This window comes from Pteropus alecto, unplaced genomic scaffold (genome assembly GCF_000325575.1).
Source record: "Pteropus alecto unplaced genomic scaffold, ASM32557v1 scaffold106, whole genome shotgun sequence".
Lineage (NCBI taxonomy): Eukaryota > Metazoa > Chordata > Mammalia > Chiroptera > Pteropodidae > Pteropus > Pteropus alecto.
This window is the reverse complement of record NW_006442103.1, coordinates 19366841-19383269: the sequence shown is the minus strand read 5'-3', so window position 1 is coordinate 19383269 and position 16429 is coordinate 19366841. Positions and strand designations below refer to the sequence as shown.

The 16429-nt window shown below is 41.1% G+C and overlaps 1 protein-coding gene across 1 annotated transcript in view; it reads right to left on the bottom strand.

Moving 5' to 3' along the window:
• Window positions 1-14990, bottom strand: part of SNX27 (sorting nexin family member 27) — a 35587-nt gene extending 20597 nt beyond the window's left edge. Inside the window, exons 1-3 of the mRNA XM_006919781.3 lie at window positions 14712-14990; window positions 2151-2343; window positions 462-526 (exon numbers count right to left, since the gene is read on the bottom strand). Of these exons, the coding sequence (XP_006919843.1) occupies window positions 462-526; window positions 2151-2343; window positions 14712-14975 (522 nt within the window). The 5' untranslated portion in view covers window positions 14976-14990. The remainder of the gene's footprint in view (window positions 1-461; window positions 527-2150; window positions 2344-14711) is intronic.
• Between the last annotated feature and the right edge of the window lie 1439 nt (window positions 14991-16429).

The window sequence follows — 16429 nt, the reverse complement described above, 5'->3', positions numbered from 1 at the left end:
TGTGGTGATCACTTCACTATGTATATATACATCGAAATATCAAGTTCTACATCTCAGAGATACACAATTCCTTTTTGTCAATTATACCTCAACAAAGCTGAAAAAAAAAAGGTTTGGCTCTTACCTACAGGTAGCTCACAGTCTAGTAAACTAAAAATATAAAGTGATAATCTATATGTATAAAAATTAAGAGTATGAGAAAGCAAGAAGGTGATAATTAAGTGGTACTGACTGCAAAAGCTCTAGGTGGAATGAAAAACCGAAGACTTGAGAACGGGGAAGACTTCAAAGAGAAGGTGGACCCGGCCCTAGGTTTTGAAGGATAAGTAGCACGCACACAAAAAAAGAAGCTGAAAAACAGTCATTTGGAGAATTTATGGAAATTCAATCCATAACCGATATCTTTCTTTTCCCCCATAAGGAGCCAAGAGGTAAACAGTCACTGCGGGGTATTCACTTACCTCGTCCGATTCCGACAGGAATTCCTGCATGATGTCGCTCTCACCAATGACTCGTATTGAGCACACTGTAGAAAACAAAGACAGAATCTGGCATGCGGTCCCAAAATCAAGAATGGGAAGTTAAGAGCATACGAAGATTTAAATGTAAATCATCAGTACCGGGCAATGCTGAGGTGGCATGCCATCCCTGACATATGCTATTTTAAGACACAACAAACACTCATATAAATATGAACTAGATCAGAGGAATAACAGGATGTACAAAGATGTACGTAGCTCGCTAAAAATATTAAACATAGTCAAAGGAAGTCACCCCAAAAAAGAGATAAAAGTTCAGTAAATCTAACTTTGTAGTCTTGTGTGAACTATTAACAAGTTAGATGACAGACCAGTGGTAAGGTCAACTAGAAATAAACCAAACACAAAATTGAAATACAAAAGGAAAAATATTCACTTGGCCTAGCAACAGGCCAGTCAGAGAACCATAAACATGGAAAATGGGTAGGTAACTCAGTATTGAGGTGAGCACATCTCCTCACCTCACTAATTTTAGCAAAGGAGAAAGGAAGAAGGAAGAAGGAAAGCAGACAGGTAGGCAGCTAATCGTCTAAACCTAAGGAAAGTTAATTTCCTGACACTCTCATGAAGATGGTACATTACACAGACGATTCTACTCCATTTTATTAAAAAAATTATACCCTTTCTCATTTCCCAAGGGCTGTGTTTGGAGGCCGTTCTATATTAGAAGAAAGCGAAAAACAGATGAGGAAGTTTCACTCTTTCTACAAGAGAAATGATGTGTGTGTGTGTGTCTATGTCTATAGCACCTGGTCTTCCTAGGTGGTCTCCCATCCAAGTACGAATCAGGCCCGACCCTGCTTAGCTTCCAAGATCAGACGGGATCGGGCATGGCCGTGGATGGAAATGATTTTTTTTCAGGGATAAGGCTCTTTACCAAAGCTTTAAAAAAATTCAACTGGATCAATTAGTTCTTATATAAAGACATAAGGATACAGAATTACTAAATACCATGTAAGACCATTATTCTACTAAGTTAGTATTTTAAAGAAAAGCCTATTGCACAGCTAGCACATTATTCAGGAGATGTGTGTCAATTCCTCCAACTTTCTAAATAAACAAATGCTTGCTTCGGGTTCCACGTCCACGGATTCCTAGTGTACCGTATGGAAGTCCTGAGAGCACAAGTTTTAATACTTCTACCTACAACCTGTTTAGAATAAGGGGACTTCAGATTACCTGCCACTCAGCAAACCAACTCATGGACACTTCTAAGAGGAATGAGGAGTTTTCGGGTAGGATTGGCCAATGAACCGAAAATCATTTTAACAAAAATGTCTTAAATACTGCCACTTAGTTCCCAAATCAGTTCAGCACGTGGATGAGTCCATCTGTATGTGTTTGCTGGCAAATAATATAACCCTATAAAAAAAGGTCCTTAACGCATCAAGAACGATCCCTTTTTCTGCTGTTATGTGCTCGGTGAGTCACCGAAATAGGCTAATCATCACTGTACCGGACCAGGCAGTCCTGGCTTCTTAGCTTTGCTCAGTCAACACCTGTAGTCGGGAACCTGACTCAGTCCGCTGCTGAGTCTCAGGAAACTTAGGCGCACAGTTAGGAGCTGCGGCATGCAGTGCGCCTGCACAGGGGGCTAGCGGGCCAGCTCACCCTTTTCCAGGTATTCTTCCAGCCCGCGGCGTCGCGCATCTAACTGCTGTTCTGATAAGGAGAAAGGCCACTTCCCTGGAAGTCGGGGAAACGTGAAGTTGGCGAACTCTCTCTTCAGGTTCTGGTGCAGGATGGCAAACTCCCGGTACCGCTTGGAGCACAGCTGCCTCCCGGCCATGTAAACGTTGTATACCTGGTGAGGGGGACAAAGAAAGCCCGTTCGCTACAGATGGAATCACGGGATCACTAAAGCCAGGCTCGGGTGGGTGCTGGTTAGGTATACTCTGCTACACACCTAAGAGAATATGTCCATCACTGTGAAATAAGACTTAATAATAAACACACCAGAAATGATACGTACAAAAGAGGGGTACTCCTTTCAAGGGGGCCATGATCTGACATCTGCTATTGAAATGACCTCCAACACACTGTTTTAAACATCTTCAATGGCAATTATCAGCTTTTAAGAGTGGATTTTATTTTCAGAAAGTTAGAAGTCATTCGAAGCCAATGTGGTACATACAGTGAATGAACAAGCACGTAAATTCAGAGAGAGATGTAAAAAGCTAGGGTTGATTATGAAGCAATGTGACTGATATTTGTATGTGGCCCAAACTTCCAAAGAAAAGGTCGAAAAATAACATAAGCAATAGTGGCATTTTTTGTTATCAAAAACTCCTTTCTCGAAGTCAGACATCTTGTTTTGTTCCTTTCCCTTCCGTCATTAAAACAGGGTTAACATAAAGTTGAAGAATAAACATACTCTAAGGACCTCCTCATAATGATAAAAAGTAATAATCCTCATGAAGAAACGAGTGGAAATTTTTGTCTATTGTTCACAGAGGCATACCAAGCTTCTAGAACAGGACCTGGCATACAGTAGGGACTCAGCAAATATCTGATGAAAAAAAGAACGCACGTGTGTGTGATTCCCGAACATGTGTCTTTATAAAGGAAAATGGTAGAATGCATAATCGAAAAACATGAAATAATCCAGGTCACTTTGTCTTCTCAGAACATATTGAATAATGCGGAGATGGGAATGTGGCCCCAAATCACATTTACTAGCTTAGCAAAAATCATTCGGAATTTTAAATGTGCACAAAACAGGCCACCTAACTCACGTAACCGAGAGTTATCTCTGGGCAAAGCCTTTCCTTCAAGCTCAAGAACCTTTCCCATGCTTCTGTGACTTAGGAAGTACAAATTAAATGCAAAAAATAAAATAATTTATTCATTCAAAACTCCTCTCCCACAACTCTCCTACGATCTTTCCCCAATTAAAAGCAAAGCCTCTCATCACTGTCAGGCAGCCTCCAGGGACGCACGCGTATGATCCTGATCAATGAGTTTTCTTCCTGTGATTACCACTCAAATTTGTAACTGATTGTAATGAACCATACAGATTACCACTTATTCCCATCACTGTTTTCTGAAGTTCAAAAGCATAAAAAGAAAAACAGTCTTCCCCTCAGACGAGACCACACGCTCTCTCCAGGGTAAGCAGTCTTAAGAAGTCTTACTCAGTCAATTTGGTCTTGTATGCTTACTTCTCAAACTAACCTTTGCAAACTTCTCAATACCATCACCATTCTTTTGCTTAAAAAGCAAGTTCACAGTCCTAAGGTCATAAGTCTGCCTGAGTCCCTCACGCAAGGCGGGCGGGCAGGGAAGAGTGGCCCCGCTGGTTCACACATTCCCCAGGGGCTTTTTCTAGGCAGAGCACAGACACCAGGTCTTTGCCAATGCACCTGAGGACGACGGCTGCATCTCCCCAATGGTGACCAATCTTAAGTCCAACAAAATATTTCCTAGAGCAGAAAGAACCTTACAACTTGAGAGGCCTTTGGGACAATTCCAACAAGAAACCCTAAAAATTGATTCGATTTTCAGTTTCTTCCTAAGTTGAGAAGAGTACCATCGAACAGCCTCTCACTCCGCCCCCACCCCCATTTAAATGTGAAGTCAAAGGGAAGAGAAATACAAACGGGATGGTGACAGTTCAGTAATACCTTAATGCAGGTAGGAATGGCTGCCACAAGACCCACACCATTTTAAAATTAACTGTACTTAACAAATGAGAAAACATACAAAAAGAAATCACAACAGAGACTGCTTTGTTCACCTGTCCTTAAAATTAACAAAAACCCATTAATATTCATTTCCTTGACACACTCATTTGCAAAAAAAAAAAAAAAAAAAAAGGACTGATTCACTTAGTCCCTGCTGAGGTCCTCTGCCTAAAAGCAATGAATATACATGGTCCATGAGAAAGGACAGTCTCATTACAGATGAAAATGTGCATCAAAAATATATTCTTTGGACCTGAAGGGGAACATAATCAGATAGGAACTAAAGATATACCCAGGCAGGCAGTACTTCTGGGATTTTTCCATTCTAATTTAAACCCTCAGACGGGTTGGCTCATACACAGAATGAGATGAAGTCAGCCTAGCTTGCAAAAGTACACCGCATTTACTATCACTGGTTGTTCTCTTCTCCAACTGACCATATCCTACAAGACTTCAAGTTGGAATGTTCAGACTTCAAGGCCAGCTGCCCGAGGTAACAAGATGCAGCCATCTTGACGTACTCTGCTGAGTTAGACCTCAAAAAGAGAAGTGGGATTAATTACGGATAGGGAAAGTGTAAAACTTGTCTAATCAGTAAACTAATTTTGTCCCTCTGTAGTCTACAAGTTTCAAAATTAAGCTTTGAAATAATTTCTAAATTTCCCCGTATGTAAGTATTTGAAAACCCACACCATGCCACCTCTCCATCCTCGTGACTCAGTTCTAGAGAATGCTGAAGATGGTAACTGATCTAGTCTTAACAATGAGCACAAACCACTGTGGGGAAAGCAAATCCAGTAACATCTGGGCTGTACTTAATAGCAGAAACTCAAATCTGAGATTTTCAGAGATCTTTGTTTTGTTGATTCCTTAACTCCGACCTAGAGATTGCTTAAGGCTTTCAAATGGTAATGTATCATTCTATGTAGGAGCTGAATAATAAAATGTTCTCATTTTCTCAAATCTCAAGTAATGGGCAGAAATTGTGCTACTGAACACACAGAAGAGAATCTCCTTATAACAAAGTGATTAGAAAAAAAGTAGAATGATGACATTTGACTATGGCAATATCACCCAAGTTTGTCCTCCAAATGTCAGACAGACACCGAACTGGTCCACGTTATTGATCTGGATGAATCTTCACTGTACACTATGACCAACGAATTGTTTCAAATGCCACCCTATTTCATCTTGTTTTTAGCTGGAAATTTATCTTTAAAAGGATATGTTATTTCTATTCACAAACTGCTTGTAATAGCAAAAGGAGATACAGCACTCAGCTGATTCTGGGGGAAAGCCATGAGATCCTTAACTAAGGACGTCTTCCTAAATGCTTAAGTATTTAGGCTCCTCCTTGGAAAGAAAAAAAAGCATTAAAGGCAACAACATGCTCTTAAATAACTTAGGTTTATCATGCGTGTTTTCCCTAATGTGATTCATAAATGGTCTCTATTACTTTTCTTTGTTTATTTGGACCTCAGGTGGACAGAACTGGATTCATCATAATCCCTGGTTTGTAATACAGTTTCATTCCGATGAGCTATTTGAAAACTTATTTTTAATCTTGTAAAAAGTAAACTAAAAGCGAAGACCTTGATGATAACCATGTGGTCTCTGCCTCCTTCATCCCATCTCCCTGCTTCCCTGATCCCCCAAAATTATCACACTCAAGCATGTTCATCACTCCCTTGCTTTTTTTTAATAGTTTTTATATGCAATCCTTGATTTTTAAATTTTTAATGGGTATTTTAGTTTTACAAAAAGGTTATCACGTAGACTGAGACCTTTTGGGACTTCTTCGCTGCGTCTCATCCACAACATTACATAACTCTGTGATTTATTCTGCTGCATATAACACTTCATTTTGCTTTCTAAAAATCTGTTTTCCCATCGATGGGATTTGGGTTGCTTCTGGGTTTCAGCTCTTTCTGGGTTTTGCTATTGTGAACGATACAGCTGTGAACATCTGTACACAAGGTCCCCGTTGCACATGTGTAAGAGATTCTCCTTGCTGTGTACCTATGAGTGGGTTATCAAGAATGTGAAGAGTCAATTTAAGGAGATAATGCCAAACCATAAGCTGAAGTGGTTGCATTAATGTACACTCCTTTCGGTAATATTAAAAAGATCCTCTTAATTTTTGCCAATAAAATGAGTGTGAAAAGATTTCTCACTGTGGTCCTGATTTATATTTCCCTAATGACTAATGATGTTGATCATCTTTTCATATATTTATTGGCCATGAGTGTCGTCTTCTGTAAAATACCTATTCATGTTTTGCCCACTGTTACATCAAGTTTTTGTGCTTTTCTCATTGATTTGTAGAGTTTGTTATATGTTCTTGACATAATCGTTTCATTTGTGTGGATTGTGAATACCTCTTCCAAGGATGTAATTTTTCTCACTTTATTTAAAGTATCTTAATATTTTTGAAGCTTAAAATTGATAAAGTCCAATTTATCAATATTTTTAGGGCCAATGCTTTCTGTGTCTGAAGAAACTTTTGCTATCCCCAGATTCTAAAAGCTATTCACCTAAACTTTCTACTAAGAGCTTTGAATTTTTTGTCATTTAAGTCCTTAATCCACCTGAAATTGGTTTTTCTATATAGTATGAAATAGAGTTCACTGGTATTTCTTGTAAAGCCAAGAATATTTAAAATCAAGTTTTAACTGATTGCCCGCAAGTAACAATATTCTTTGACAGGACAATCTGGGAACTTCTGGGTGGTCTATAATTAACCTCCCACTCTAAACAACTAGAAAACTGGAACAATATAGGAAGCAACTATTCTCAGACACTGGACAACAGGCAGCTAAGAGCTGTGATCCCTGAGAGACGGGAAACAAACACGAGCCCTGCCATAACCTAGGCTTCCCGCCCAGAGGTAACGCCTGAACCGCGACTCAGACAGGGGCCCCACAGCGGAGTTCGGCGACGTCACTGAGTTAAGGAGACACAGGCTGGAGCTCGGGGAGGCCCGAGCAGCTGGAATTTCAGGAGTGAGGACACAAGAGGAGGGAGCTAGAGAGACGGAGCTCCTTCCAGAAGTCTACGCAGCATCCCCTGGAACTCTGGCTGAAGACGACTTCCAGCAAAGAACTACTACCAGGGCCAGCTGTAAAATGAACCCTCCCTGGAGTTCAGAATGACTCTGACTCCTCTGGCTTCCCTCCGGCCAGAACAGAGAGATCTCCACTGAATCTGCACGGCATTCAGAAGGGAACGCAAAAGGGCCAGACTTTAGGAGTGTGGCTAAATTAGTTCTAGGGTACAAGCTATACTATAAACTCACCCTGAAAGAGTTCAAAAACAAACCTCAAAAGGATCAAAGTAAACTATAAGTAATTTAGCTGCATGCTAGGAAAACAAACAAACAAACAAAAAAAACCCAGACACTCTTTAAAGGAATATAACAGAATCTAACACCCAATAACATCAAATTCACGGTCTTCACTATCCAATCAAAAATTACTAGACAGAGACCAAAGGTCAGCCATGCAGGTGGTAGGTGATGGAGACCCAGTAAATACTGTGGACTTCAAAGGCTCAGGTGAACTTCCCTGACTGGAAGCAGCTCATGAATAATGTCACACGTGACCGAGAGGAATTAAGGTCACTCCATGACGACACAGGAGAAGACAGCAGAAACTCCATGTCTGGACCTCTCCCGGCCTCCACCGTATGCATCTCTCCTGATTTTAACCTGTATGTTTCCCCTATAATCAACCAGAACCAGGAGTGTAACAGTGTTCAGCGAGTTCTGTGAGTCCTTCTAGAAAACCAATGGCCCTAAGGGTGACTTTGGGAATGCCCCCAAACTGGTGGTGTCAGCGGCGAGAGTGGGCTTGTGTGGGCTGTGTCCACTCTAACTTCCTAGCTGACTAACTGCAGTCGAGCTAATGGTACCCTACCTGTAAAGATAGGTGCCATTTTCACCGTTTCCTCTTCTTTAAAAGATAGTTTGTCTCTTTTTGATATGAAATAATTAAATGTGAGAGGATTTGGAACTTGAATAAAATTATACCCCAAGCATCCAAAAAAAAAAAAAAAAATTACTAGACAAAAAAGCAGCATGAAAATTTGACCTGCAACCAGGAGAAAATTCAGTGAGTAGAAAGACTCAGAAATGACAGGCACCAAAGAATGAGCCGACGAGGACATCAAGCAGTGATCACAGGCTGCCTTTGCTCCTGTTTAGCATTTAGGAAGCTGCGGGGACAGCAGTCCCGTCCCAGACACGAGGGAGCCCTGCTCGCCTGCAAGTCTTCTCCATGGGCCTCCTGTGCTCACGAGAAGGAACAGGGGCAGGGCAGGAGGAGACAGAGGTGGTCTCTGTGGTAGCACAGGCATAAGGGAGGTAACTGGCAATTGTTAGGGGACAGACACAAAACACCACCCGCTACAGCTGCGGGGAGGGGCCAAGAGACTCTTTCCCAAGACTAATGACAGACACGGGGCCGAGTGTGGCAGTGATAAGGAGAAAGGGCAGAAAAACCATGAAAGCCTCATCCCCAAGACACAGGCACACAGACCCTGCCTCAGACAGAGGCTGAACCAGACAACACAGAACCCATCTACCTCCACGAACCCAGGAAAAAGCAAGAGCGACCTACCACTGGGGAGGGGGCCAGAGTGTGGAGAGAGAACCGGTCTAGGGTATAGGCATGCGGGGGGGAGCTAAAACCTCAGAGGGCGGGAGAGCTGAACACTGAGAAAAGCCTTCCGATCCCAGCCTCCACTCTAAGCACAAGGCAGCCCACTGTTAGAGTGATCTGAAGCCGATGGAACAATAAAGGTACTGATGGCCACTGATAATTGACGCAAACCCCTAGAGAAGAGGCCTGCATATTTTCAAGTTCAAACACTATTTACTTTAGTCTCTAATGCTCTACACGTGATGCCTGGCATTCAATCAAATATTAGAGGACGGAAAGAGCAAGACCGGACAAAAACAAAACAAAAGCCATTTTATGTCAAGAGATAAGGCGACTAGTCTCAAAGATCTCCAGATGTTAAAACTATCATACAGGGACCTCAAAATAACTGTGATCAATATGTTAAAAGATATAATGGAAAAGGTAGACAACATGTGTGAAAAGAGGGAATTTGAGGAGATAGAAAACATCAAATGGACACGACAGAAATAAAAGACATGATATCATAGATGAAGAATTTCTCTGACAGGCTCGTCAGTAGACTGGACATCGCTGAGGGAAAAATCAGTAAAGTTGAAACAGGGTAATAAAAGTAATCTAAACTAAAATGAAAAGAGAGGGGAAAAAAAGAACAGAGTATCCAAAAGCTGTGGGACAATATCAAACAGTTTATGTAACCGGAATCTCAGAAGGACATGTAACCGGAATCTCAGAAGGACAAAAGAAAAAGAATGAGGCTGAAGAAATGCTTGATGACATACTGGCTAAGAATTTTTTTAAAATGATAAGAGATATTAAATCACAGATCTATAGAGTTTAGAAAACCCCAAGCAGGATAAATACCAAGAAACACTCACCTAGACACATAAAAAAACTTTTGAACACCAACCATAAACAGAAAACTTTGAAGGTAGCTAGGGGCAGTGAAAATATCACAAAAACTAAAATGAGCAGGTTTCTCATCAGAAACTATGCAAAATCTGAAGACTGGAGTGACATTTTAAAGCACTGAGTGAAAAAAAATATCACCTAAGAATTTTATAACCTGTAAAAATACCTTTCAAACTTGAGGATAAAATAAAGACTTTTTCAGACAAACAAAAGCTAAGAAAATTCATTATCAGCAGATCTGCACTACAAGAATATTAATGCAAGTGCTTTAGGCAGAAGGAGTATGATATTGTATGGAAACTGGGTTTACACAAAGGAATGAAGGACATGAGCAATAGTAAATATGTGGTTAAATACAAAAGAAATTGTTTCTCATTCTAATCTCTTTAATTGTTTAAAGCAAAGATAACAAAGTATCAAGGAATCTATAATACGCATAGAAGTAAAATGTATGACAACAGCACAAAGGATAAGAGGAGATGAAATGCACTGATGTCAAATTTTTGTACTGCGTAACATGGTATTATTTAAAGGTAATACATATAAATTAGAAATGTATACTGTAAACCCAGAACAACTCCTAAGAAAATAAAACAAGAAATTATATCTAATAATACAATAGAGATAAAATGGGATCATTAAAAATACTTTATTAATCAAAAAGAAGGCAAGAAAGGAGGAAAAATTAAAAAACAGATAAGATATGACATAATAAAGATAAGATGGTAGATTTAAACGTAACTATATCGATATAATAAATAATAGACCTGAGATTGCCATATTGGATAAAAAGCAAGACATAACTACATGCTATCTGTGACAAACCCATTTTAAGTGTAACTATACAGAGAGGTTAAAGGCAGAAGGATGGAAAAGATATCCAATGAAAACAATAATCGAAAGGAAGCTGAAGGGGCTATTAGTAGCTACATGTTAATATCAGACTAAGACTTCAGAACAAATAATATTACAACGGATAGAGAGAGAGATTTTTCATGTTAAAGGGGTCAACTCATCAAGAAGACATAATAGCTTCATTATACAGAAAGAAAAACTGATAGAACTGAAGATTTTAGTCAGGTTTTATTGTATAAACCTCCTAGAGATCAACCCTCCTAGTGTTAACAAGTACAAATTCTGGACAAAATACAAAAAGCGATTACCAAAGGATTCTGAACAGTACACTAAAAGCATGCGGGCATTCAAAACGTGGAGCATCCAAGAGGGTGGGGGGCTTTCCTGCTTTTAGGGGCTTGGCCCTGATGGTGGGCATCAGTCACAAAGTAGCATGACTTAAGCAACTAAAACTGCAAAAAAAATCCTGACATCTTTCTAACTGGAGGAAAAAGAGAAAGGACTCTGGGTAGCCACGGCTGCCATAAGGACCGGTGAAGGGTTCCGGAGGAGAGAACCCGAGGAGAAGGGCCCTTAGCTCTGCGGATGAGCCCGCATGTCATTCGAGACGGCCCCTCCCTGGATACACACACAGCGCAGAATCAAAGCAGCACAGCAGAGCCTGGAAGAATCGCACTGAGGCTTCAAGTACAACCCACAGAAGGTGGCACAGCTTACGGTTAATTGCCAGGTAAAACAAGAACATCGACAGTCCTTAGAGGAGTATCAGAGAACCCAGATCCTGCACAGTATAACATCCACAACGTCTATTACAATTCACAGTTACTCATTATACAGAGAACCAGGAGGATATGACCCATCTCAAGGGGAAAGGCACTAAAGAGAGGCCGAATTCAAAAAGATGTAAATATTAAAATGTTCAGACATATAATCAATGGAACAGAACAGAGCACACACATACACAAAAAAACCACGCATATACGTTCAATTGATTTTCAACAGTAATGCCAAGGTATTTCAATGCGGAAAGGATATTCTTTTCAACACAGGTGGCTGAAACAACTGAATATCCATATGGAAAAAAAAAAAAAGAACCTTGAACTTTAGGTCATACAATATACAGAAATCAACTCGAAATGGATGACAGACTAAACAATAAGAATGAAAACTACGGTGTGGCCACTCTGACAAGCAGGCTGGCACCTCCTCAAAAGGGCAAATGTAGTTACCACGTGGCCCAGCAATTCTACTTCTAAATAGATGTTCGGAGGAATGAAGACACACATCCACACAAAAACAAGTACATACGTGCTCATAACAGCATTCTTCACAGCAGCCAAAAAGCAGACAACCCAAACGTCCGTCAACTGAAGAACAGATAGACTGAATGTGGTAAATCCGTACAATGGAAAGTTACTGGCTGATACACGCTACGACACGGGTAAACCTTGAAAACACATGATGTCATTTAGATGCAATGTCCAGAAGAGGCAAATCCACACATACAGAAAGTGGGTCAGCAGTCACTCAAGGGCTGGAGGACGACGGGAGGAGTGGAGGACTGCGGCTAACTGGCGGGGATTCTTTCTGAGGTGATGAAAATGCCCTAACGCTGACTGGTGATGGCTGCAGGGCTCTGCGCTGACTGTGTGACTGACATGGGTGAATTTATGGCACGTGGATCACAACTGAGTACCGTTATCACAAAACCAGAGAGCTAAAACTATTAAACTTTTACAAGAAAACATAAAAGATGTATGCCCTTGGGTTAGGCTGATTTCTTAGAGCACAAAAAGCATTATCCACAAATGAAAAAAACTGACAAACAGAACTTCATTAAAATTTAAAAGTCCTGTTCTTTGAAAGACACTGTTAAAAATAAAATAAAAAGACAAGCCACAGACTGGGAGAAATAGCTTACAAAACATCTATCTGATAAAGGACTTATATGCACAATACATAAAGAACTTTTATAATGAATAATAAGACAAACGACCCGTTTTTTTTTTTTACAACCCGATTTTTTAAATGGGCAAAAGAACTGAACAGATACTTCATCGATGAAGATACAAGAATGGCCACTAACACATGAAAATAAACTCATCATCATGAGTCACTAGGCAAATGCAAATTAAAACCACTATACCCACTAGAATGGTTAAAATTTTAAAAACTGAAAATACCTAGCATCCGAGAGGTTACACAGCAGCTGGAACTCCCCATTCCAGACAAAAATGCAAAAATGGTACAGCCTCTTTGGAAAACAGTTCGACAATTTCTTATACAGTTACATTTACACTTACCACGTGACCCCGTAATTCCGCTTCCAGCTACATATGTACTCAAGAGAAATGAAAACATATCTACATAAAGATCTGTACGTGAACGTTATTTCATGGAAGCTTCAGTCCTAACGGCCCTAAACTGGAAGCAAGTGAACGGATAAACAAACGGTAGTACGTCCATCCAATGAAACACCATCAGCAATTAAAGAAGGACAAACTACTGACACATGTAACAGTGTGTATCAATCTTAGAAGGACTACACTAAGCCGGACACAAAAGACTGCACATGGAGTGATTCCATTTATTTGACATTCTAGAAATGGCAAAATACAGTGACAGAAAGTGGACCAGTGTCCGACAAAGGTGGTGGCAGTGGAGAGGACTGACTGCAAAGGAGCCTGATGGGACATTTCGGGGTCATGAAAATGGCCTATATCTTGATAGTGGTGATGGCGATTTTAAAACTTATATACGTTTATAAAAACTCATGCGAGTGGACATTTAACATGGGTGAATGTTAATGTAGGTAATCTATGCTCGATAAAGTTGATTTTTTTTAAAAAAAGGACAATCAGTGGTTTCGTTCCTTTACTGAAGTCCACGGAGGTTCCCGAGGTCTCAGGTAATTCCCAAAAGGTCTCAACATCCAATCTGCTCTACTTTAGGACCTGACCTTGATTTCTACTTCTTACATGCCTTATGATTCAAAGTGCAGCACCGCTGAAACACAAAACTCTCAATCTTGTGTGTATGGTTATGAGAACACACTGACCGGGCTGACCTGAAACCTAAGTGCTGTCATCTCCAGCTACATTACAGATGCAGTCAAACATTATTTGATCCTTCTGGAACTTCTCTGGCTTCCTTGCTTGCTTTTCTCATCTCCCTACTAAAAATGATTTACCATAAACGTCCAGTGGCTCATTCCTACACAGGAGACAGACCCCAGTTTCGGAGACTGCAACTTTAGTCAGCAGGTCAGCTGGAAACGCAGGTAGTCTTGTCTGCCAGTATCTAACAGAATCCACTGCCCTTTCTACAAAGAATAATGAATTTCTCATTATGTCAACATTCCCAAAATAATCGAAGGCAAATAAAACGTACCGCGACCCAGAGAAAAATTAAGCAGACGGGGCTACCAGTGGCAATTAGACTGGAAGAAGGAACAAAGGTGTTCGGGAAAGGGGCTGGCACGTGTCACCCGGGACTCACCACGGGTTCCTGCATAACTACTACAGCGACAGGCTGGAGACATGGAAAACAGCACCAGTGAATTGGATTCAGAATGCAATCAGGACCTTGGGAAAAACCAGAGTTAATCATTCGCACTGCTATCTCCAAGGAAAAGGGACAAGGACAAAAAGTATGTGGGAAGTACGAGCACTTGCGGGTTCTGACATGGACAAACGGTATGACCACGTGTTCTGGAAGACGCCACCTTTGAAAGGTAAACTTGCCATACCTAGAGAGTCAACAGGGAGAGACTGCTATTAACAGAGAGATGTGGCAACCAATAAAACGACAAACGAACAAACGAACAAACTCACGTGTGTTTACAACAGACCAGAATGCAAACTCGAAACGGTCAGGAAGAAAATGGAATTACACTCATGCAGAAACAGGGCTCTTCGGTGCTGCGCTTCGCCCCTGCCTCTCGTTCGTGTGTAAACCCATCTTCCCGGCAGGCGAACTGACCCGCGCTGCAGTCATTTCTTCTAGTGCGCCACTTACAGCATAAATGACAAGACCGGGGGAAACAAAAGCTACATGTTTGGGGATCGAGTTGGGCTGACACTCACCACAAACTTCTCACCATTCTGCTCCACATGTTTGTATGTGGGGACCGATATGGGCACTGCTTGCTTTTCTGTGTAATCATAAAATGATTGTCCCAACGAGTCGTCACTGGGGTCTAGGTTATCTGCCTCATGAGGAGGTACAGATAACACTGTCAAGATCAATTCCTTCTCGCCTGCTCGGATCAGGTCCACCACCTGCTTGTGTGTCGCCCCCTCAACATTCACGCCGTTCCTGAGGGGAAAAAGGGAAAAAGACAATCCCATAAACCAGAAGGGTCCAAACACCTCGCGGCTCCACCCTCCTGCCCCCACGCCAGTGTCACACAGAACGAACCGTCACATCAAAAGATTAATTTGGTGCCAGAAAAAGCTGTTTATGTTTTCACAGATCGCGGTGTAAAAAAAAAGAGTTCGAGAACTTAGGGCAGGGGAAAAATGGAAACAGGTGAGAGGACCTGCCCTTCCTCTAGGCGAGAAGCGCACAGAGCTTCAGGAAGGTGCCGGGGAGGGGGGCGGAGGCCGAGGAGGAAACTCTCAAAGCTGAACAGTCCGATTTCCTCATCCGAACTAAGCGTGCATGAAACACAATCCAAATGGCTTTTAATAACTCCGCCATTTGAACTGTCCTTTGTCCTCTTTAAACCTGGAAAATCTGTTGAAGGGAATTTTTCACAAACTGCATTCCCTTACTTTGCAAAGGCCCAAAAAGTATAATTAAGGTTAATGCTTTTACATTTATACCTTATTTCTCCCCACATCTTCAAATTAGTCGACTTAATTTTGCTTTACACCAAGGCCTGTCACCTTGAGAGTTAAATGGTGTGTCTCTACATATACGCTAGTTTCTTCCATCACTCGGTTTTTAAAAGGAACTGATAACCTCTCGAAAATCTGATTGTCTGACCCCGCTCTCTCTGTTCTCCCAATCGCAGGTCTGTGAATCTCTCTTAAAATTCTCTCTACTTCCTTGCCGCGGTGTGCTGCTCCACTTAAAACCCTGTGTAATCAGTTCACACTAAAAAATCTGCATCGAAGGCTCTACAGTCAGTCAGCCTACTCACTCTCCTTCCCGTTTCCCTGTGTATAAAAAGACTGAAACTAGGAAAAGTACAACGTTTGGAAGAACAGTAATTTTGTCAAGAAAGATGCTGAGTCTCACAAAACTCACTCAGCCAACCGAACTACCTTCCAGAATGCTGACCCAGCTTGCTAGCTCAGCAAAAACCACGGGGCAGCTAGCTGACCCAGAGGCTCCCTCCATGGCTATCCCGAGAGTTTAGGCATATATATCTGGCCTTCAGTCAATCTGATAAAATCTATCCACCCGTTAGAGTTAAACTTTTTCAGTCCTTTCCAAACCACTAGGGTTTTCCCTTCCTGAAAATGATGCTAAGTTTAGTAACAGACCTTCCACAAACTTTTCAATCACCAGGATTGTCTCTGTCAGAGTCTGGTATCTGAAATATTCATTTATATAAACAGAACAGGCAGGAGATCACCCAGCCAGCCTCTTTCCTTATTTTAACAATCTAGCTAGTAAATTCAGCACTCCTGACATTTCACAATCTAAAGTCTAACTTTTACACACACACACACACACACACACACACACACACACAAATCAGTAATTTTATAATTGGCTAGCTGCAGAAGAAAATAAAGAGCCCTTTCCACTTGATGGAAATTTGGGCTTTTAAAATCCAGATAAGGTCAGATTA